General features: G+C 39.9%; 1 protein-coding gene across 1 annotated transcript in view; it reads left to right on the plus strand.

Annotated features, from left to right (window-relative positions):
- The window catches only part of LOC104492392 (transcription factor SOX-5-like), a gene marked incomplete at its 3' end in the record, with an annotated part of 118,839 nt that overhangs the window by 92,357 nt on the left and 4,561 nt on the right, over positions 1-21,921 (plus strand). Inside the window, exon 6 of the mRNA XM_010134949.1 lies at positions 21,277-21,454. Coding sequence (XP_010133251.1) covers positions 21,277-21,454 — 178 coding nt within the window. The remainder of the gene's footprint in view (positions 1-21,276; positions 21,455-21,921) is intronic.

Consider the following 21,921-nt stretch of genomic DNA (forward strand, 5'->3'; position numbering starts at 1 on the left):
CCTGCTGAGAAATCCGGCAGAGTTCAGTTGTAATAAAAGAACAAGATTCTGTTCTAATGGTAATGGCGTATGACAGACATATCACTTTGTCTGTCCTCAGCACCAGAGAGAGGAGAATTGGAGAAAGGTCACCTGACCTGCCTGTGGTGTTGCACGAATGCTATACTGAGCTTTGAACTCCAGCCTGGAAGCACCATTATTTATAATACTAAATGATAAAGAAACCTTTATAGAGCCTACGGTAATTAGAATAAAGCTTATACAATAGTGCAGTGGCCTGGCTCGGAAAACATGCTGGCGAATCCGTCACAATGCCAGAAACTTACGCTTATATGTTGACACTAAACACCTTCATTTGTGTCTCTGTGAGCCTTCCTTTGCTTTTTCCAAGCTTGTTTGTGTACCACAGCTCCAAAAGTTTGCTGTGTTTGCTGATTTCTATTTTAATTTAGTTTTTTAATCTGTTTTCAGGAACTACCTGTCTGAGTTTCACAGCCATTTTTTAACATTGTTCTTTTAATCTCCAGCAGTCACTTGGTTCTTGAAATTGTTTTGTGGTGGTCTTTCTCACTGTCACTGTATGTCACACCTCTGCAGATGAACAGTTAATGCCTCAGACAAGCTTTCAGTAGATGCTGTTTGCCGAATCTCTATTTCAGCCCACAGTTTACACTGGCGCAGCTTTGGTAATACGCTCAAGTGTTTGAAGACAAGGAGACAGCCTTACCTGAGAGTGTGTCAAGCTACTGGCAAACATCTAGGTCACTTCTGAAAAGCTGTGGGTTTTTTCCCTCTTGTATAGTGTTAAAGTTAGTGTGCTGCTCTTTGCAAGGATTCTTCAAAGTCGGCCTCAGCGGCAGATGGAACAACTGTTGGCTCTAGAAATGCTGAGAAGCATCATGGGGAGTTTGCCAAGGATCATCCTTTAAATCTAGTAAGGCTTGAACACATCCCTGAAACTCCTCTAAGACCTTGGCAACTCCCATTTTGGCAAACCTTTTATCAGTGGCCCTCACCAGTGTTTGAACATTGTGCTGGGGAGACTACCCTGGCATCTTCTGTTATCTCGCTCGCCTTTTAACAGATGTGACCTGGAATAGTTAAATTAACTTCCTAGGTTGCTATACTGTAACTTTCAGGAAGCCATGAAGTAGAGATGCCATTATGCTGTGCTGCACACATTCTGTCAGGTTTTGGTTAGGAAACTGAGCTGGTGTCGTACATTCTTCCAAGAAGAAATCTGTGCCAGAAAAATTGATTTAAGGAACAGAGCTAGTGGAGTCTGTCCAAAAGAAAATGCGTGTGTCTTGCGGAAATGGATTTTGAGACAGCTTCTTCTTGAGCAGTTTTAAAAACAGCCGGTATGCTAATCATACCATTCAAATTTACCAAGGCCTCCTCCACAACCCATTTGAAAGGCAACTATCTTTGAAGTTTGCCAAATTGTGCTGGATTTCCAAAGTCTGTCTTAAGCACATTTTGCCTTTGATCATGTAAATGCTTGCATGCTGCTCTGTTGGGTGTTCAAGGTGGTTACACGCTCCCAAGTAAGCAGGAGAGAACAGGCACAGGTGCAGATAAGGACTAGGCAGAATAACCCACCAGTCTCTCTTGTGATTAGCTTCAAGCCTCTTGCTTGTACAGAGCCATGCAGGAGATAAAAGAAGAGCAGCGTTATAGAGAATATGTTTGTCTGAAGAGTGCCCTTTACCATGCTGCCAGGTTTCTCACCTGTTAGCTACAGTCTTCACTGACTTCAGATGAGGCGAATTATACTCCTGAATAAGGTCAGCACCATCACCTTCACTTGTGAACAGCCAGGGCCCTGTTTGTTCCTGCCTTTGTCCCTTGCTTTTTATGTTGCACGTGTAAATATAGCATCGAGTGCCTGCGTGATGCAATATCCTAGCCCTTTCCATGTAACCTTTCAAGTACAGTAATTCTGGAGCAAATATTCAGTATAGCTTATAAATGTAGTTTAATGATTCCCCATTCTCAATGGAGCACAGTGCATTGTCTGTATCGTCAGCTGGAAACCAGCAGTAATTCAGCATGAAATGTGACAGGAGAGAATTCCTGGGCTCTTTTAACCTTGTTATCACCGCAACCCTAACCCTAGTCGCACTTTGTATCTCAATCAATGGCAACCGCACACAGATTTACCTTTGCCCCCCCCCCAAATACTTCTAGCAATGATGTTAGTATTTGCTCAGCAGTAGCACCTGGGAGTTGTGACAAGGAAGGGAGACATGTTTCAGGCAAGCCAGAAACAGCACTAAACAGTTGGGTATACACAATCAGATTCTCCTCAGCTTCAATATCCAGACATATATCAGTGTGAATCCTTAACTGAAGATGGTACTTTATTTTCACATTACCTAATCCTCTGATCACCAAAGTAAACACTGGATAGAAAAATTTTCATGTCGCATGTAGTCAGCAGTAGAATCACCTTGAAAGACTTAGAGGTTGCCTCTCAGAATGGCCTAAAAATAGCCAGAGACTCTTCAGGGGAACTTCATCTGTTTTTGAGGAATATCTGATGATGATGCTGCACTTGCTGCCGTGTGCACCAGCTGTGTCTTGATTCTTGTCTATAGTATGTGAAGGATAGCAAGGGACCGGCAATGTACCTGACCCATTCTCACCCGGGCAATGAAAGCCTGGATATGAAACTACAACTGAATCACTGTTGACTTTCTCCCAAAGTACAGCTTATACCAGGGACAAAATAAAGAGTCAGAGTCCTTGGAAACGGGCATTTTAATTCACAGGCTATGTTATTGGGAAAGATAAGTAAACTCTTTATTATGGGGAGCTGGTTGGGGATTTTCCAGTCCCACTCAAAAGTGATGATGGGACTATAGTTCCCCATTTCAGTAGGAAGGCTTTCTCAACTCATGACAAAAATACAGTAAAATAAAAGAAAAACATCTGAAGGGAAGGAGAACGAAAAAGGCCGTAAAATGGCCTTGTAATAGGAATGCTCATCTAGGTGATATTTCTGATTCTGCTTCAGGCAAATTGTTGAACTTGAACTTCATTTTAGGTGACTACCCTAAGCAGCCCTGTATACTTGGGTATATTTGTCTCCCTTTCTCTCATTTCTGTCTTTGGTATGATAGCACCAAATACAGTTTCTTCAGCTTGCTTGCCACATCAAGCTACAACTAGCGCAGAAGCCTAGCTGGTAGGTAGATATACAGATTCCTTGTACCCTCAGAGCTGCCATTTTTGAACACATTAAAGGAAAGAATTTAATTTCAGCTCTGCACGTGATAGATGCATTGCTATTTAAATGCAGAAAGATATTGGTGTTTTGTCCTCATAATAATTGTTTATTTAGTGATATAAAAATTTTTTGGAAGCGTGACCTAATCATTCTGCACAGTACTATGACATACTTCAGCTGTAAAGAGGACAGCTGTGTGATAAAGAAGACGTCATGGCTGTGTACAGCGGATTAAAGGCCGTGACTGCTTGTGTTAGATGGGGCTAAAGCCTTTTCCCTGAAGAGCAGAGAAAAGGAACCTGTCTGAAACTAACCCAGTGCACATGTTCGGCCTCACATACTAATGGCGGCTACTGTCCTTTTCATTGGTCGAAGATCTCAGCAGCTGGTGAATGCCTATCCAACGCAGCAGGAAGTTAAGGCATTCTTATTTTCATTAGAATACTGAGGTATTTGAGAGTGAAGAACAAGGGTTCTCGTTAAAGTGAGGCAAGGCGCACCATCCGTGCTAGATCATCAAGGCTATGTTTATAGAAGGCTTAGCTCCAAGACTTGCCAGGCTTTTATTTTTGAGAATTTCTGGACTGAACACAATTCTTTTTATACCACTGATTAAAAAAATCCTTGTAAATTATCTATTAAGATTTTCAGCACCAGAGTAGCAGTTCGCACTATGCTGTTGTAAATCAGTGAATTCAAAATAGTGTTCAGTGCTTGCATTTCCCAATCCCCTTGTCCGTGCATCAAACAGGTTAGAAATTGCTGTAAGATAATTCAGGAAAAGTTCGTAGTATGGATGCTGTGATGTATAGGGAGCTGTAAACTGAGACCTTGTCTGCCTTCTCTGTGCTACGCCACTTGGTGCTATGCTACTTCTTTAGTATCCCTGTCTATTCTTAATGGGGACCTTGTAGTTAATTATCTCTTTACCTGGAAGCCTTTTGCCTTTGCTGCCTGTGCTTTTAATCCCAAATAGCAAAATGTGAAGCTGGTGACAGAGTCTTTGAAACTGTTTTCCTCTTCCGTGCTCTTCTTCCTATAGATGCCATCCAGGCATATAAACAACAACTTTTTAAACCATTCATTGGAGCACAGTGAAGTGATGTGTAATTAATGGAGCTTCTTAAGATGCTTTTCTAAAACAGAGAATGTGTCCTGAACAACAAAAACAATGTTAATAGCAGTATCTAAAAAGCATCAGTAGGGACTTGCATAGCATTCTGCCTGCCTCCCACCCCTTCCCACTTTCCTAAAAATAAAGTACATGGAGGGGCTCCTAGAATGCTTTTTCAGATTAACTCTCCACAGCTCTGTTTTCTGATACCATGTCTCTCTGGCCGGAGCCTGTCTCTCAAGCAGAGTTGCCAGCCAGTCAGCCCTCGTCAGGCTCAGTCAGCACTTCTTATAATGAAAACGCAAAAGAAAATAAAAACGGAGAAAAAAAAGCTGGAATCTGTGATCGCAGAACAAAAGCAAGGTACATGAATTAAGCAGACAGGTAACGAGAGGGGTATAGCAAAGTGGTAATGACAAACATGCAGTGTGTCCTTCTTACTAGTTTACTGCTGTTCCTTGCCGCTAGTGCCTTCCATACCTGGTATGAATAAATAAAATACCGGCTTTTTCCTACGCGGCAAAGTTGGTGGGGTAAGCAGCAGGTAGTATTTTTCATTCTTCTTGGTTAAAATGCTGCACAGCATTGGCTTCATACTGAAAAGCAAGATGTTGCACCAGGCACTATTACTTTCCAGGAGGCAGCTACTAAAGCCAAGTTCAGCTACAGAATCCTTGTCTTCTGCAGTGCTGGAACCTGACTTTTTGCTTTTGCTCTGTGTCTTATTCTGTTACTTAGAAATGCCTAAGCCTTGACTTCTGCAGAAGCTGTTTGACAGGATTGCCCATCTAGTGTCACTGGGAACAAAGAGCTTGAATGAGAAAGAGCAGCATTTTGCAAGAAGAAACCGGAAGAGACCCATACGAGAAAATGGTGTCACAAAGTCAAGATTTTTTACTGCCACTAACATAGCTGTTGAGCTGATGTTGCCAGTTGGCCACACAGTCGTAAGAGTAGCAGTAACAGGGCTTTAGGATAGCCTGGAATCTGGAGCTGCATAATACAGAGAAAAATTAGATCTTTTTGGTTAAGTGTTTCGTGTTGATCTTCCTCACATTTGGGTGGGCTTGTTCTGTGAGGACAGTTGGAAAATACTCAGGAGAGGGTCTTTGTGCTGAGGAAAGCGAACCAACCATGAGGAGAAATGTGTGATGTTCAGCTTGCGACATAGCATTCTTCACTGGGGGCTGCTGAGTATCGCAGCACTGCAAAGTACCAATATTAGCTCTAAGTAGAATATAGATAACAAACCGGCTAGTTATGCCAATATCAGAAGAATTTCTAGTTTCCATCATAATATGAAATTCCTATAAAGTAAAAGTCGTCCTTTATTCCAGAAATTTGTTTTTTGTAGTCTGAGCTGTTAGACTCTTTAAGTCAGGAAGCGTGTTTATTCCAGGAGCACAGGCTTGTGCCAAACAATAGTACTGTAGCAATGTACCTATTTCATGGATTAGGAGACAGCCTGAAATGGAACAGAGGACTCCCATTCAACCAGATCCTTCTAGGAGGACGGCAGGTACTCAACTTCAGGAATTAAATCTTCCATATTGCAGCTTCAGCTTAATTGTTTGGGTGTTTTGCAGCATGTGTATCAAAAGTAAAGTGCATAGGCTGTGTTGGCAGGGCTGTCTACTGGTCAGCAATGTAGCCATCCTCTACCAAATGTAGAACTTCTGAGGTTATTGAATCAAATTCCAATGTGATCAGTTTAGTAGCTTCCAGAAACGGCTTGCTTTGTCTGCAGAAGGGTGGTTTGCTTCCACATTGCGTGCTAGATTTGAAATTAGCTCCTCTTGACACATCAGGCAGAATGCAATTCAAACTAAACATCAAAGAAATATTTTGCAGTAAGTATTCCTGTACTCGCAGCTAAATAATTACCATTTAACGAGAGAGCTCTACAAAATTTTTAATCTGAATCATTTTATACTGTAATCCTTGGTAGCTGTGGATAGCTGAAGAGAAGCAGCATTTAGCAGCAGAATGGAGAAAAAAAATCTATTTTATTTTCAAATTCAAAGAGACTGTTTCATATAGGTTAGTATTAACTCTATAGAGTTATACGATCGCTTTGCAAATATTTTACTGAAGTTTCTCAGAACTACACATTCACTGTACAAAATGCAGTTCGAATTGTTTATTGTAGTTAGTGCTAAAGAGTATTTCAGAGAAATTAGGTGGAAATTGTCACTTTAAAATATAAACGTTTTTGAAAGCAATGTGTCTTCATCTTGTGATTTTATAATGGATAGCTTCCTTAAAGTCCCAGCTCCTGGAGTCATGTGAATATGTGTGAATCTCATTTAAACAAAAAGCTTCAGGCTGTCATGGCTGAAACATACAGATTGGTATAAATGTATCTCAAAGGCTTAGAAAGCAGCTGACAAAATGAATCTATGAGTTACTGTTTTAATCAGGTGGGATTAATTTTCAGTCTCAAATCATAGAAGACTTCATGCTGGCAATTCTGCTAAGCCGTAAATATTTCTCAGTAGCATTAGACCTTTTACTATAGTATCTCCCAGTAAAAGTGCTTCAGTAGTATCAGGAGAGAACATTCAAGAGCATCCAAAGAACATCAGAGGCAGGCAAGCTGACACAACAGATCATTTTGCTTTTTGATGTAATTTGACAGGATTTAATATATGAAACCAGTTTAAAATTTTGATCTTGATCATATGCTTTTATCCACTAATGCTGCCAGACTATGAATTCACGTGTACTTTTAGCACTAATGAATGAGTTTAGTTTCCGTTTGTTTCATTTCAGTTGCTACATTTTTCCCTGCTGCTTTTAAAGGAAAGATAAGCTAATGCCATGATTGGTGTCTCCGGGGAAAGAAAAATTACTAAGAAAAAAGTATTTGATAGAAGATAGCTTACTATCTTGACACACAGAGTGCACGGAGGGGAAGACCTTGTCTCTGATGGGAACACTGGAGAGAAGGCTTTTCGATTTCCAATCATGACGTTACAGAAAGAATATAACTTTGAGTATTTCATAAGTTTCTAGTGTTTCTTAAACTTTTTTGAGTGGATGTGCCAGCACCTGCTAGTAGATTTAAAACAAGGGGCCATTTCAAAGCACTGCGCGTGTGTGGAGATGTAGCGCATGGATTCGTACAGGCTTTCAGCTGACATGCCAGGCAGTGACATGTCACGTCATGAATCAGCCACATCGTGTTACACGATTTCAAGTTAACGGAACACAACAGGGGTTACACAATGACAAACACAACCCAACATGACATGTCCATGGGAAAATTGGCACAAAAAGCTTCTTAAAATTGAGTTTCAGGGGTACATTTATTTGTCTCCAAAATGCTCCAGAGAAAACTGTGAAGCAGTGTGCTGAAAAAGGGAGCAATGTAGTGACAGAATTACTAAAGCAGCTTAAATTCACTGTACAGTTAGGAAGAAAACATACATGTACAGCAATTCGGTGGAGCATTTTTGTTGTGTTGGGTTCTGGCGAATTTCTTTCTTTCCAAAGGTAGCGCTCTCAGGGCTGCTGTCATTCCAGGTCAGTGATTATGTTTAGCCATGCTAAGAGCTTTTTAGACTTCAAGTTACAGGTCCAAGTTAATAGATTTTGAATTTAGCTGTTGGTCGCCTCAGTAATTCTTGAGGCCTTCTGGTCTAAACTCTGTTGTATTTTCTCCTTCGCTTGCAGATCAGAAGGACCCTCTTTTGTGCCTGTTTTCAAAGTTTGTAGTCTTCTCTGAAAGTATCTTCTTTCCCTTTCTGGATACTCCTATCCTAGAGTCTGATCTATTGAAGAGAGTGTCTGCAGTTAAAACTCTGGGATGAATTCATTCATCTCTGTTTGCTTACTCGTCATATATGTGCAAATAGCCTTCATTCTTCACTCATTTCTATAAAGAACCTTATTTCAATGTTCTCTACTAAAGGCACAGACCTAATTTGGGGTCGGGGAAATTCAACACACACTTCTGGCTGAGAAACGCATGTCAAATAGCATTTCGTTCATGACATTGGAAGCTAAAATGGGGTCACATGACTGCCCACTATATTTTGTGACTGAATTGACAGTTCTTAATTTCACAGCTTTATAAATAATCACTTTCTCTACATAAAATGAACCTATCCAGTGAAATGCAGCTTATAGATCAAGTGATGTGGTGGTGTAATACCTGGGAGATTCACTACTGTACCAAACAACTAAAGTTTTTGGGGGCTAGTGGGTGAGGAAGACAACAGCCACATTGTCTTGGCTAGCCTAAGCGAGAAATTCAGAAGCCTGCAGAACAACCTGAGTAAATTCGTTCTCTTCTGCCTTCAGGATTTTCCAAGAGTGTCAGAAGTGGTGAAGCCTAGTTTCATGTGTGAAGTCTCACAATATTTGGACTCTCACTGGAAATGTAGAATACCTCTCTCTGAGGGATCCCCCAGCGTATGTTAAAGCGGGGGTTAAGCACTGGAGTCATCTCCTGACAGGAGAGGCTTAGAGCATTCCCCTCCCCTACCCCATTGTCCCTCTACACAAATGATGTGGGACCTTGAGGACTTCATCACATGTGATGGAGGTTGGCTCTTGTGCTCAAAATGTCTGTAGAGATGAAGATTGCCAAGCATGCATACATGCACACAGATCTCATGTGCAAACTCACACACATAGACTAATTTTGAGACTAAAAATAGTCCCACATTTGGACAACTCTCAGGGTTTTTACCGGCATGACATCTAATATTTCAGACTGATACAGTATGTCTTGCTACTACTTTTCCTGTGCTGTTCTTCACCCCCCCAATGATTACAGTTCAGTGCTGGGTGGAAGGATTCTCATGACAGTATCACTTGGGGCTCACTTTGTAAATTGCTCTGGACTCAAACAGAGCAAAACAATGCTATATAAATACATGTTATTACTGCCGAAGTGATAAAATTATCTTATGCTTACCAAGTGTCCCAGTGTCTTGTCTCGATCATAATTAACTGGTGACATACACATTGAGTCAGTGCTCTAGGATTTGTGCCCAGAATAAGTCACAAAAACATAGCAGCTCTAGTATGGGAGAATACGATGAAGGGGGCTTTTTTTTTCTCTCTCCCTTTTTTTCTTCTGGATAAGATATAAAAACTGCCCAGAGCTGGCCCTGTTCAGAAACAGCGAAATCAGCCCGTTGGAATTTTTTCTAAGATGTCAACTTCCCTCTCATATACTTCTGTGAAGACAAAGAATGTCTCAACGTCTGCATTGAAGTCATCATTAAAATAAAAGGAGATCGGTAGACATCAGCTATAAATCATCAAGAAATAGCTTGTGGGTAACCTTTGACACAACTGAACCTACTTGAAATGAGCCAAGGCTGGATTCATTGCCTTTAGTGAAGCCAGTAGGTGGACTAAAGGTCTCCTCTCTCTCTCTCTCCCCCTCTCCTTCCATCTCTTACAATATTGGCTTCTGGGAGGGGAATGTGTTCTGGCTGAGTGATGGAAATGCATTTGGATGTGTTCTTAAATAGACATTTGTTTTATGTCTGAAAAGAATAGTCCAAGCTTAACAGTGTGATGCTGGGGCTATTTTAAAGGTATTTTTTTAAGGCAGTTGTCTTCTTTCAGCTTTACAAAAACTTATTTTAACCAATTGTTTAGGCTTGAGGAACAGCGCAGAGTATCTATTGTGTGTGGATGCATGCATGTTCCACAGAATTAACAGGGAAATGCTAGATAAAAATCTGCCTAATTTTACATAATAGATTTTTGGCGTTCTTGTGATCTGACTTCAAATTCATGCTGAGTTTCTACAGTATAACAGAAATACTAGTTTGCAGTTGTTAATTTTAATTTCTAAGATGCTAGGTTTTAAAAGGAACTGAAAGTGTTCAGCATCTCATGGGGACAAACTATGAGTCTTACTAATGAATCCAGCAATTAGTGGTTCATTGTGCCTGCCAGCAATTTGGCCCCGATACTGGTCCTGATGGTGATTTCATTTTTGCTGGTGAGAATCAGGAATAGGATCTGAAGTCTATTCACCAAGGGGCGCCGAATACTTCTTCCACACTGTTCTGCTTGTAATCTGCATTCAGTACTTACCACAGCAAATAAAAAAAGAAGCTACAATATATTTCAATTTTAATTATTATTATTATGGTTGATTAATATGTTCATTAGGATAATTATGTAATATCAATAGCACTTATAAAACTTAAAGGGTTGTAAATGGTGGTGTCCCCATGCGGTTAGATAAACGTATGTATGAAATATGCCCAGTGCACATAGAAGCAGCCCTTTTCGTAAATGAAAGGATGTATTTTCTCCAATTTTGCAAGTAGAGAATTGAGATAAAAGAGGTGGCCCTTTACTTTCTGTAGCCATTTGCACTTGTGCAAAACACTGAAAGTTATATTTGGTAATATTTCATCATAACTTTGCAAAGATGTCAGTGACTGTGTGCAGAAAGTTAGATAATGAATGACTCACTAGAGTTCACAGAGATGTTGGAAAGTCAGGCACTGAACTCGGGTCTCTTTGGCATGACCCTAGGAATCAGCAATAAAAAAAGGCATGACTGTGGCATAGGAAAAGAAACAACTTTTCCCACGAGGTGAATTCTCAATAGTTAACCCCACATGTGTGATTATGGATGGGGGATAAATATTAAACAAATTCTTCTTCTATGACTGCAGTACTCAATGATGGAGCCTCGAATGTTCCCGACAGTACTTTAAACTCCTTCCAGCTTCTGGAACTGCTGATTAGATTTCATCTCACTGCTAAAAGGAGGTGAAATGAAAAAATATCCTGCAAGACAGAGTTGTGAAATAATTTTGATTTTAGTGATCTGGGATGTTGTTAATAGCATGCGAGCATTAAAGACAGATGAGTTTTGTGTTGATAGTTTCCTTTTGAAAAGCTATTAGTTGGAAAAACAAATTGTCAAGCAGGTCATATCTACAGTTACAAAACATATTTTGACATTTTTCTTACAGTTGTATGTGTCTAAAACTAAAAACAGTGTATGTTGTCTTTGCACTACTTACTTGTAGTGCTGCATGCCTTGCTGCCTCCCTTAGTGAAAAATCTACCTAGACTACATAGAGGTATCCAAAGTCAGAGAAAGCACAGGTGGATTTTGAAAAGGAATTTCTTAGCCCACTGCCAGTTGTCCAAGCTGTTTGAAATCTCTTTTCTTTCAAGCTCTTTTGACTTACTTCTTCTGAAGTTTTCAACAGCTGGGGTGTTTTTGTTTTGTCTTTTTTTTCCTCCTCAATCTTAGAATCCATGCGGCATCTTTGCTTCTCCTGCCTGGCCACAGCAGGAGGAGGGGTCTGTTGCTAATTTGTTTTGATATGGTACGCTTTGGTCTGTATTCTTTTTGAAATTAATTCCTTTTGCAGGTGTGGGGTTAGAGGTGGTGGTGTGCTCCCAGCGAAGGTGTCATCCACCACAGAGAGGAGGTGGGAGGCTTTGATCAGTGTGGCTTCTGTTTTCTTGTTGTTCATTTAAAATGTACCGGTTTGTAATGCTGCTCGGCTTTGCAGGTCCTTGTTTTATTTTCTTCCAAGTCCTTCCCCGTCCTTTCAGGTTTTGTTGTTTTCATTGCTGTTCATTCTGCCTAACATTTACTGGGGATTATTTATTGGAAGGTGGTGACTCCAAGTTCAATTTAGGCAGCAAACAAAATCCAGTCTAATGTCTATTTCCCTTTTTTAAACAGCCTTGTTAAGGGTGGCAGAGTGCATTATTAAGGACATGATGTCACATGTTTAGAATTGTGGGGTTTATTGGGACAGAATTATGTAGCAAGGATTTAAAGAAAACCAAGGTCTTGGCTACAAGGCATCGTGCCTCAGGGCACAGGCCATTCCAATTTCTATCCAGCACAAGTTCAGGAATACATGCCACAGATCAAAGTGTCTGACAACTATCTACTTTTTCTTGCAACTTCTTTTGAAACAGCTGGACGTTTTAGGAGGTTCAGTACAGTCTTTAAAAAAAAAAAACCAAACCAAAACCACCCAAATACATTGGTCTGCGTACGAGTGGCAGTTGCTCTGTTCTTACAACTCAGCTTTTTACTCACTGTGTGAGATTAGGCAAGTCATTTAGCCACTTTGTGCCTTAATTCTTCCCATTTGTAAAATAAGGCAAAAAACTGTCAGAATAATTATGAGCTTTAATTAATTAATATTCCTATGGTAGGCTGGAAAAATTATTTTTTTCCCTCTTGCGCTTTACTACTTGTCATCTATTTCAGTGGGGCCCGTTTCTTTCTAAAAAGAATCCTTCCCCCTCCTGCCGCCAGAACTTTGTGATCCTCTCTAATGATTTTTGGCTCGTGTAAAGTGATTTTCCTGGTTAAAAGCATGCAAAATCAGTTGTTGTCTTCCCCTGAAGATTTGCAGTATCTGTGTCAATCCCTGCTGACCTATGTTGAAGTCACTCTTCCTGCTTAGCAGCTGACTTGAGCCTTCTTAGAAAAGCACTTCATTAATAGCATTATACCAAATAAATACGTATGGCAGTTATGTGAAAAATACAGCTGGACAATAATTATTAGAAACAAAAAGCTAACAACAGGACACAAATTTGTCACGAAGAGTGGACAAGCAGAATCCCAAGTGGCAAGTCTCTCTGCACTGGCTCTTGTTTTATCCTAACTCTACATGGACCCTTCTCATTTCAGGCCAAACCTGGTAGGATTTGCTCAGAACAAGCTTCTCTGAAGTTTTTTTGTACATGGAACTACTGAGTTAAATTTTCGCTCACTCAGAGATGCAGAATGAGAAGGAGCTTTTTCATTATGAGGTGCAAGTAAATGCTAAAAGCTCTCTGTTCCCGCAATTTTGTTTCATGCTGTACTGAAAATCCACATACTGGGTCCTGAGCAGTGTGGTGAGCAACTCTCACTTCTGCTTCACTCTAACAGAGCAAATGCCCAAATGGCAGAACGATGGTGATAGGGAAAAGTCAGTTACTTCTGCGTGGATGGAAATGAATGTTTGAAGTTTGGATCTGCTTAAGTTAAGCATCCATAAGTTGTCAGGTTTCCCTAGAGGCTGATGTGACTAAAAACTCATGACCAAGCAAAAATAGCCTAGAAATGTCATACCATCCGCTTTCCTCAAACACATTGTGCTGTTTGTCTGTGGAGATTACCCGGAGACTTCACAAGGATGGTGGGTGTTTTGGCAGTCCAAAGTCAGCCAGAACCTGCAAGTATGGTTTGAGGGATGCTTCTCTGAGGATTTGTGAAACTAAATACATGAATTTTGGGTAAACACATACCAATGTACTCATTTTGCTGAGCTGCATACCCTGAGGTATTCTATTGGCCAAGCAGCCTGCCTTGTGGTCCACAAGACCCCAAAGGACTAGGTCCCAGTGCAGCATTTGTCCTTTCTGAAGACCTTTAAAGAGTTGCTTTTAGGGTTCTGCGTGCCAGCATCTGACCGGTTGCTACACAAAATTAAGGCCTTTGCCCCAGGTCATTGTTGGATGTAGGCTTTGAAGAGGTGATACATAACTCTCCCCACAGACGCCGTTTTTAGGCTGGCAGCCGAAAGAGCCCACATTCGTGTGTGAGAAAGCTGGAGGACTAAAATGATCCTAGACTTTTTTGGCATTTGGTCCTGTCTTATTTCAGCATCTGTATTCTGCGGCACATAGAATACAGCAATAATGGAGTGATACTCCAGAGTAAGCACTGCTCATATTATAAAAAGATCATGGGCGGTAGGGGAAGGCATCCAGCCTCTAGGGCCTTCTGTGCTTATAGACAGGTCATTTTGCGTGCCTCTCTTGTTCTTCCTATATCTGTTTGTGAATCCTGTGTACATCTTCAGGAAACAACAGCGCTAAATACAAAAGGAAAATCACCCGGCAGCTCTCTTAGTTTACTCTGACAACATGTGGACTAGACAAAATCAAAGCTTGGGGTTTCCAGGGCAGCAAATTAGTCTTTTAACTGCAGACTTCTTTCCTGGCAACTAGGCTTCCTGTAAAGAAAAATGAAAGAGGAAGATGCTAGGGATCTTTCTGAGAGGACAAAGCCCCCAGAGAATATCCTCACTGAGAGCCCCTAGTGTTGTAACAGAGGACTGGGGAAAAATCCTGTCTGTCCCAGGTACTACCATACGGATTAAGCTGGGGTGTTCCTGCACCGCCTTTCCCCATGAACAGGAATGGAAACTGTGCAAGAATAATGCCAGCATTTGGAAGTAATTTATTTCTTGAGTAGTCCCCTAAAAGAGTCAGATAGCTGAGAGAACAAAAAGAATATTTGTCATAAATATAAGGCAGCTCAGTTCCCCCCTTTGTTTTGAGTCCCATGAATGACGGTATTTGGGCAAGATCAGTACTGGGTCTGGAAGTGCTAACTCTGTTTGGGTAGCATCTGCTGAGTCCAGAAAGTGTCTACCTTTTGACAGCAGTACATTCAGAAAAAGATACTCAGCAAACCAACACCATAAAAAAATAAATCTGTTCTGGGTAGAAATCCAGGCTGAGATATTTCTGCAGCTATCACAGAAGGGAAAATCTGTGGACTTTGCAGGATCGGAAAGAAAGAAGACAATTCTTCCTAATTTTGTCCTCTACCTTACCTTTGGTGCCTTTCCCTTCATAATTAAGAGTCTAGTTGTATCTTCTGCTTTTGGCACTGAAACTTGTGGGCAAGAGTAGGTTAAACATACTTCTCTGAAAGTGAAGATTAATTCTGTTGTGTTTATTATGATATAACCAAGATGCCCGTTTTTATGTCTCCATCTCTTTTTCTAAGTAGTTAGAGAAATTTCCACCTTTGCAGGAAGGGACACATTATTCTTAATCAAAACTTGTAGATGTGGCAGGAGGAGGTACAGCTGCAGATGAGCATTATCTAATTCACCCATCCTGTCATGTGAACATCCCTGCTTAATTTAATACAATTATTTCATCAGTGAGGATAATATCAGCAGCATGATTCATTTATACAACATGTTTCACAACTGCCTTTACTTCTCGGCTTCCTATTATCACTACTGATAATTTCACCATGAGTGGCTTCAGAGGAAGGGGAAGGAATATGAAGGAAGCTGCCAGTACCTTTGTGTGAGTGTGTGGACAACAGTAGTCTTAAGGGACAGTGATGCCAAAGGATTTTCTTTGCATATTTGTTGTTGCATCTTGGTTTCTATACATTTTGGTTAGATATTTCTGAATGAGCGCAGGACTGAACGGATAAGCCACTGACTGGCTGCATTATTTGGTGGGCAACAATAGCATCGTTGTCTTCTGCCCCAGACATACCAGTAAGTGTTCCATGTTTTACATTTCTGTTGAGATGGAGATCTCCACAAAACAGAACCAGGGTGGGGGAATGAAGCTTTGTTTCTGACGAGATGGCAGAGGCATTCATTTAGGAGCCCCTCTCCGGCTTCTTATTTCTGACTCATTCGGCTGTAATTTGTACTGTCAAGGTCATTTAAATAGGCAGCAAGATGTGTCGAATGTGTTCCCAGAGGTCAGGAAAAGCCTCTTTAGCAGAGCATGCTAGGCTGTGCTTATGCCAGGTCATTTAAGCACATTTGTATTGCCAGTCAGATGATACAGAGAGTAGTTCATGCTTTTGTAATAAACCATGCAACCTGGAGTTTCAGTGTGTGCTGCAGCGGAATACAGCATTTGGATTTAAATGACAGTACAATAATTCAGTGACTGTAATTTAATAGTATAGTAATTTTTGAAATATATGAAAAGAAGCGAGATTCTGAAATCCAGAAGAATGGTCTGAGTTCTTCCCCACCACCACTGTTTTTTATTTCTGAGACTGGTTCATTCATCTGGGCTATCAGTCTTTTATTTAGCTCTTGGTGTTGAAATAGTGCCATTTTTAATAAACAGTTTTTAATAAACATAAAAAAACATTTTTAATAAACAGTTTAGAGAGATTCTCCAAATGAGATTTTTTTCCCTTCTTTTTCCATATGCTTTTTCCATAGAGTTAAATTAACCTTTTATCTTAGGAGGAAGCAGAGTCAGCATGATTGCAAGATGAGAAATCATTTTAGCCAACTATTTGCAACGTTGGTGACTGCAGGTCAGAGTTCCTGGGTCTGTCTGAAAGTCTGCCACTACATTACTATATGTCTGTGACCAAATCCTTTCCTTTTCTCTCTCTTTCATTTTTTCCTCCCATATTAATAAGTACTTTGTGTTCATCTTTTGAAAGGACTGTGCAAACTTTATAAAAGCAGTGTGATGCACAGAAAACTTACCAGCAGTATTTCTGTTTAAATGTTGCCCATCAGGCACTTAAATTTGGAGATTTCCAGTGTTGGGTGCTTAAGTACGAAAGCTCAGAGTTATACAAATCCAGGTTGAGTGAAGCTACAAAATACAGCCCTTGAAAATTTCCACCCCCCAAACTCTGGTGTAGATGAAGCATTCTTCTTTCTTTTCTCATGTGTCTAGAGATCAGCTGGAAAAAAAATCTAGAGCAAATCAAAGATCTGAAGTTCCCCAAGCTCCAGTGTTTTGATTAATGACAGTCTTCCAATCCCGGGAAGTAAACCACCAGCTCTCCCTAAAACAGGGACTGTTCTGACACTGCTGTGATACAGGGGATGGGAAACTCTTTACCAGTGCTTTGCTTGTGCTGTGGATACTTTATTTTATTAGCTCTCTAGCTGTCGTGTGTTTTTGCTTATGCTTTATTCTCTACGTTTATTTTTTCCTGCATGTTTTGTTTTGTTAGACAAATGCATTACTTTAAAGGAAACATTTCATAAACTTTAATCAAGACCATATTTTACTTTCATCACATCTGTGTTTATGTTATTACAAGCCTTTTGGGTCTTAACGTCCTGTGGTCTAAGCATTAATCGTTTTGGATGATATATAAATAAATGTTTGAGTTTGTTTAACTCTTTAAAAAATACTGGCTTGGAAAAAAAAACCCCTCATCAATGGAATCTTAGAAGCATGTCAAAAAAAGGTAGGGACCAATCAATACTGAGCTTTCTCTAACAGAGGTGCAGGGAGTAGTTCTAGATTCTAGTAGTAGTTCTAGTACTTCTAGATAATCACACTATAAAACAGAATCTCCTGGCTGTTTAAATATTCTGTCTACCTGGAGTGAACGTGCTACGTAATTTTTCTTTCCCTTTTATTATTTTTTATTACTACTCTTGTTTGCTTTAGCTGTCCTGCTGCACTTACACACAGCCTTGATATAACTGAGTGAAACCTGCTAATCTATAATGTGGTAGAACGTAAGCTGGGAGATTTTATAGTTAAAAATAAAGGTAGGCTACATCAAATTCTTCTCGTAGTTACGCAGGTTCAAATCAATAATGAAGATAGTACAGTGCTTGATTTAAGCAGGAGGAGTAGAGAATTTTGAATTTATATCCGCAGATAGGAAAAAGAATAAAATGACTCACTGAGTATAGGAGTGAAGATCCTAACAGTCATCTTCGCACTTATCACAATGGTATATTATTACCTGTCACCCAGATATTTTTTAGACTCCCATGGAATAAATCAGTGTAGTTCCACTGTGGTAATGGAAATGACTTAAATTATTATCAACTCATGATCCAACTTTGGATTTCTAAACTCTCTTGACAGAATTTTTAATGTATTTGACTTTCAGCAAGGATATGAGAGTGCTCTTTGAAATAACAGAAGTAAAAATGTTATAAAGACCAAACAGTGAAGTAATATCATTTTGTAAATACATGTAATAGCTGAAAATTGTTTACTTATCCTCCTTTATGAGAACCAAGCCTCTGTGACCTCCGATTAATTTACCATTAGCCTGAACACACAATGAAAGTGAATGAAGGGGCAATTTGGAATGACATTTATCAGCTCTGTAACTGTCGACTTCTATTATTTCCACAAGGCCTTACACTTCTTGGCTCCAGAGAAAGCTGTGCTGACTTGAATGAAGAGGAGCATTCTTACTACCAATAATAGTTAGAGTGCAGACAGCTTCACTGCTGGATGCCTACGATGGAAAAAAACCCACCTCCCGCATTTCTAACTTGCATTAAACGAGATCTAACCACTGTTCTATAGTGGACTTGCACAAAACCTTGCCTTCACAGCAGGCTAAAAAAAAAAGAAGAGGAACAGAAGAACTGAGGGAAGGGAGAAGGAGCAAAAGAAGGAAAGGAAATAAATTTTATAGGGACTGGATAGCTGAGGGATTGAGTCAAAAGGACAAGTCTGGAAAAAAACTTTTCAGCACGGGGATGCAGGTTGGAATCCAAGCTGACATTGCAGCGAGAGCTATTCCCATCAGCGACTGGTCAGTGCTCGGTATGAACTGAAGTGCTGCTCTCAGTCAGATTTCCAGTGGCCCGAGAGCACACTGCAGCTTTTACTACCATATCTGACACTAATCAGCCCCTTTTGTTGAGACTTAAAACAGAGGTCAAGAACTGAATATACATGGAAAAAAACCCTCTTGGATTGAACCAAAGCAAGTCTGTGGGCAGGTTTGCTTTGCTTCTGATACTATCATCCAAACAGATGACTTTGCTCTTCAGGGATCCTTGTCTGGCACAGGGTCACTGTGGTTGGTTGGTCCGTTGTCTAGTTTGTACTTCACGGAATCACAGAATCATCTGGTTGGAAGAGACCTTTAAGATCATCTAGTCCAACAAGACACCCTGCCAAGGTCCCTGAACCAAGTGCCTCAGCACCACATCTACACATCTTTTAAATGCTTCCATAAATTCCCTGGGCAGCCTGTTCCAATATTTCACAAACCTGGTGGAGAAGAAATTCTTCCCAGTATCCAACGTGAACCTCCCCTGGTGCAACTTGAGGCTGTTTCCTCTGGTCCTGTCACTTGTCACATGGGAGAAGAGTCCAACCCCCACCTCCTTTCAGGTAGATGTAGAGAGCAATAAGGTCTCCCCTCAGCCTCCTTTTCTCAAGGCTAAAAAACCCAGGTCCCTCAGCTGCTCCTCACAAGACCTGTTCTCCCAGCTTTGGGAGATCCTTCACCAGCTTTGTTGCCCTTCTTACATTTGCCTACTTACACTTCTTGCCTACTTACACTTCTTGCCTACTTAGGCTTTTATGCAACTATCTATCTCAGTACTGATTTTACAACATTGTAGTTGCACTGTTGTGGGATTCCTTAATTTTTTTTTTTTAATTGAAATCAGTGGAACAGCAAAGCAAGTCCCCTAGCATTTGGCTAGTAGGTTAATCTATTTTATTCTAATACAAATGGATTTGTATTTCTCTAAAGTAACAAATACCTTCTTAAAATATCAAATGCTGGTTGAACTGGGTTTTACCCTGAGTTTTAAGTCTCCTAGAACAACAGAGCTCTGCCTTCTAGATGCCTAAGTCACTTTGGCTCCTAAGTAAATTTTATGTATTGGGTTTTTCCCCCTGTTTTTTTAAATGCACAAGTTACATCTAGGATGGCTTAAACACCACTTTAAAGATAGCTTTATCCACGATGTCCCTGATATGTTTGTCTGCTAAGCTTCAATTTATTTTTAGGCATGACTATTACGAAGCTGTAGAAGTAATCAAATATAACAAAGTGCTTGACTTAGAGCTTGTTTCTTTAAGGTGATGGAAAAATTACGTGATAGTGCTTCGCAGAATTATCCTGTTTGGAGGCATACGTCTATATCATGCTTCCACAAGTGATAGGCAACTATAAAATTCCTTCTTTACTACTTCCCTCCATGGAAAAGAATCAGTGTTACAGGGTAGCAGTTACAGATACCTTAGTGGTAACAGTAAAACACTCAAACGTTAAGAATCTAGTTCCGGGCAGCTTTGCATTGCTGTAAGTCAGGAATAAATCTGTAACCGTGAATGTGCTTAAAACTTAGGGAGATCAGAAGCAGCTTTTTCCGTGCCTAGCGCCAAAACCCAGTTGTATGATGTAACGCTTGCAGTGGCTAAAGGATGGCTTTCCTAAGTCCTAGTGTAGAGGAGATCTAAGCTGATATGTGATGGTTGGATCTAACACCATATCCATTAGTTCTAATTATTTAAAAGTCAGTTAAAATAACTTCTAAAATATCGCCCTTGTTGAAAAGCTTTTTCTTCCTTTCCTGTTGTTTCTTATCTCTTACTGTGTTTTATTTTAGTGAAACAAAAATACATGACTTAAATTTTAATGTGTTTTGTAGCACTGTCTGTTACTTTGTGTAGTCAAGCCAGGTTTAGGAATAATTCCAGTTACCTTGAAAAAAATGTCACCTGACTTTTATATTTTCACATAATAATAAATACTGAAATCTTGAAGTCCAGCTCTCCAGAAGATGAAAAAATCTAGGGGCTTATGCAGAGTTATTGTTATGCAGGTTATTGTTTCAAATTTTGTGGAAAGAAAGGGCAAGTTGTTCCTGCTCTCTTGTTGTGGTGGAAGAGAAGTATTTATTTCCTATCATATTTTTGTGCTTGGAATTCTAAGCCTGGGAAGTTCAGAGGAAAGCACAGATTAAAACAAACACACAAACAAACAAACCAGCCAACAAAAAACCCCAACTGAAAAAAACCATTCACTCAAACACGTTTGCCCAGTTTGGGTGGTGGTGCTTGAATTTTAAGTGAAAATGCTCTTCAGTTCTCTACTTAATTCATCCATATCAAGTTCAAATTAAAATAACAAAAAATATAACTGTAAAATTGCTCTTCCTTTTCATCATAGAATAATATATGTTACTGATGTAAATAATTTCTTCAGAGACAATTCTTACATACAAAGTGCAAATGGAGGATGTTCTCTGATCATGTCGTGCTAATTTTTCAGTTTATCAGTCATTTCAGTTCCAAACTGGAATGACAAGATGATATCACATTTGTTCTTAACATATATCATACGACTTTTCAGGTTTAGAAGTTCATGTGAGCTGAAAACAACTGTCTTTGCTTGGACAATGTTGTGCCAACAGCAGTTTTGTAATAACATTCTTTTCTTTTCTGCTCGTCGTAGGATGAAGTGGCCCAGCCTCTGAACCTTTCAGCCAAACCCAAGACATCAGATGGCAAGTCTCCCACATCACCCACCTCTCCTCATATGCCAACTCTGAGAATAAATAGTGGGGCCAGTTCACTAAAGTCCTCTGTGCCAGCAACATTAGCTAGTCCTTCTGCCAGAGCGAACACAATAGGTAACTCAGTTTCATTTCTTTCTCCTCATAGCAATTAATAGGTGTTAATGGAAAGCGGGTATTTATCAACCAGTGCCAGACAGGGATCTATGAGCCGTCATGGATTGACCATTATACACATTTACTGATATCAGTGAAGAAATTTCCATAGATTTATGATTTCAGGAGGAGCATCTTAACTTCTACGGACTCCGAAAACAAAGACCTGTGTTATTTCAGATACTGCGTTATCAATAAAAGTTAATAAATACTGTTTGTTTAATGGCATACATTACAGACTAATGTCTAATGCCCAGTGTTAAAGACCCCTGTATTGTAGTGTGTCATCTAAGAGTGATGGATAAACTTAAAAAAAGATCCCTTTAAGTTGAAAGTCTACATATGCCAGTAAATCTTGGCAAAATTACAGGTTTAGTCTTTAGTCCTCTAAAAATCTGTGTGGAGCATTATTTTACCTTGGTCTACTA

The sequence above is a fragment of the Buceros rhinoceros genome, unplaced genomic scaffold (assembly GCF_000710305.1).
Source record: "Buceros rhinoceros silvestris isolate BGI_N320 unplaced genomic scaffold, ASM71030v1 scaffold5614, whole genome shotgun sequence".
Lineage (NCBI taxonomy): Eukaryota > Metazoa > Chordata > Aves > Bucerotiformes > Bucerotidae > Buceros > Buceros rhinoceros.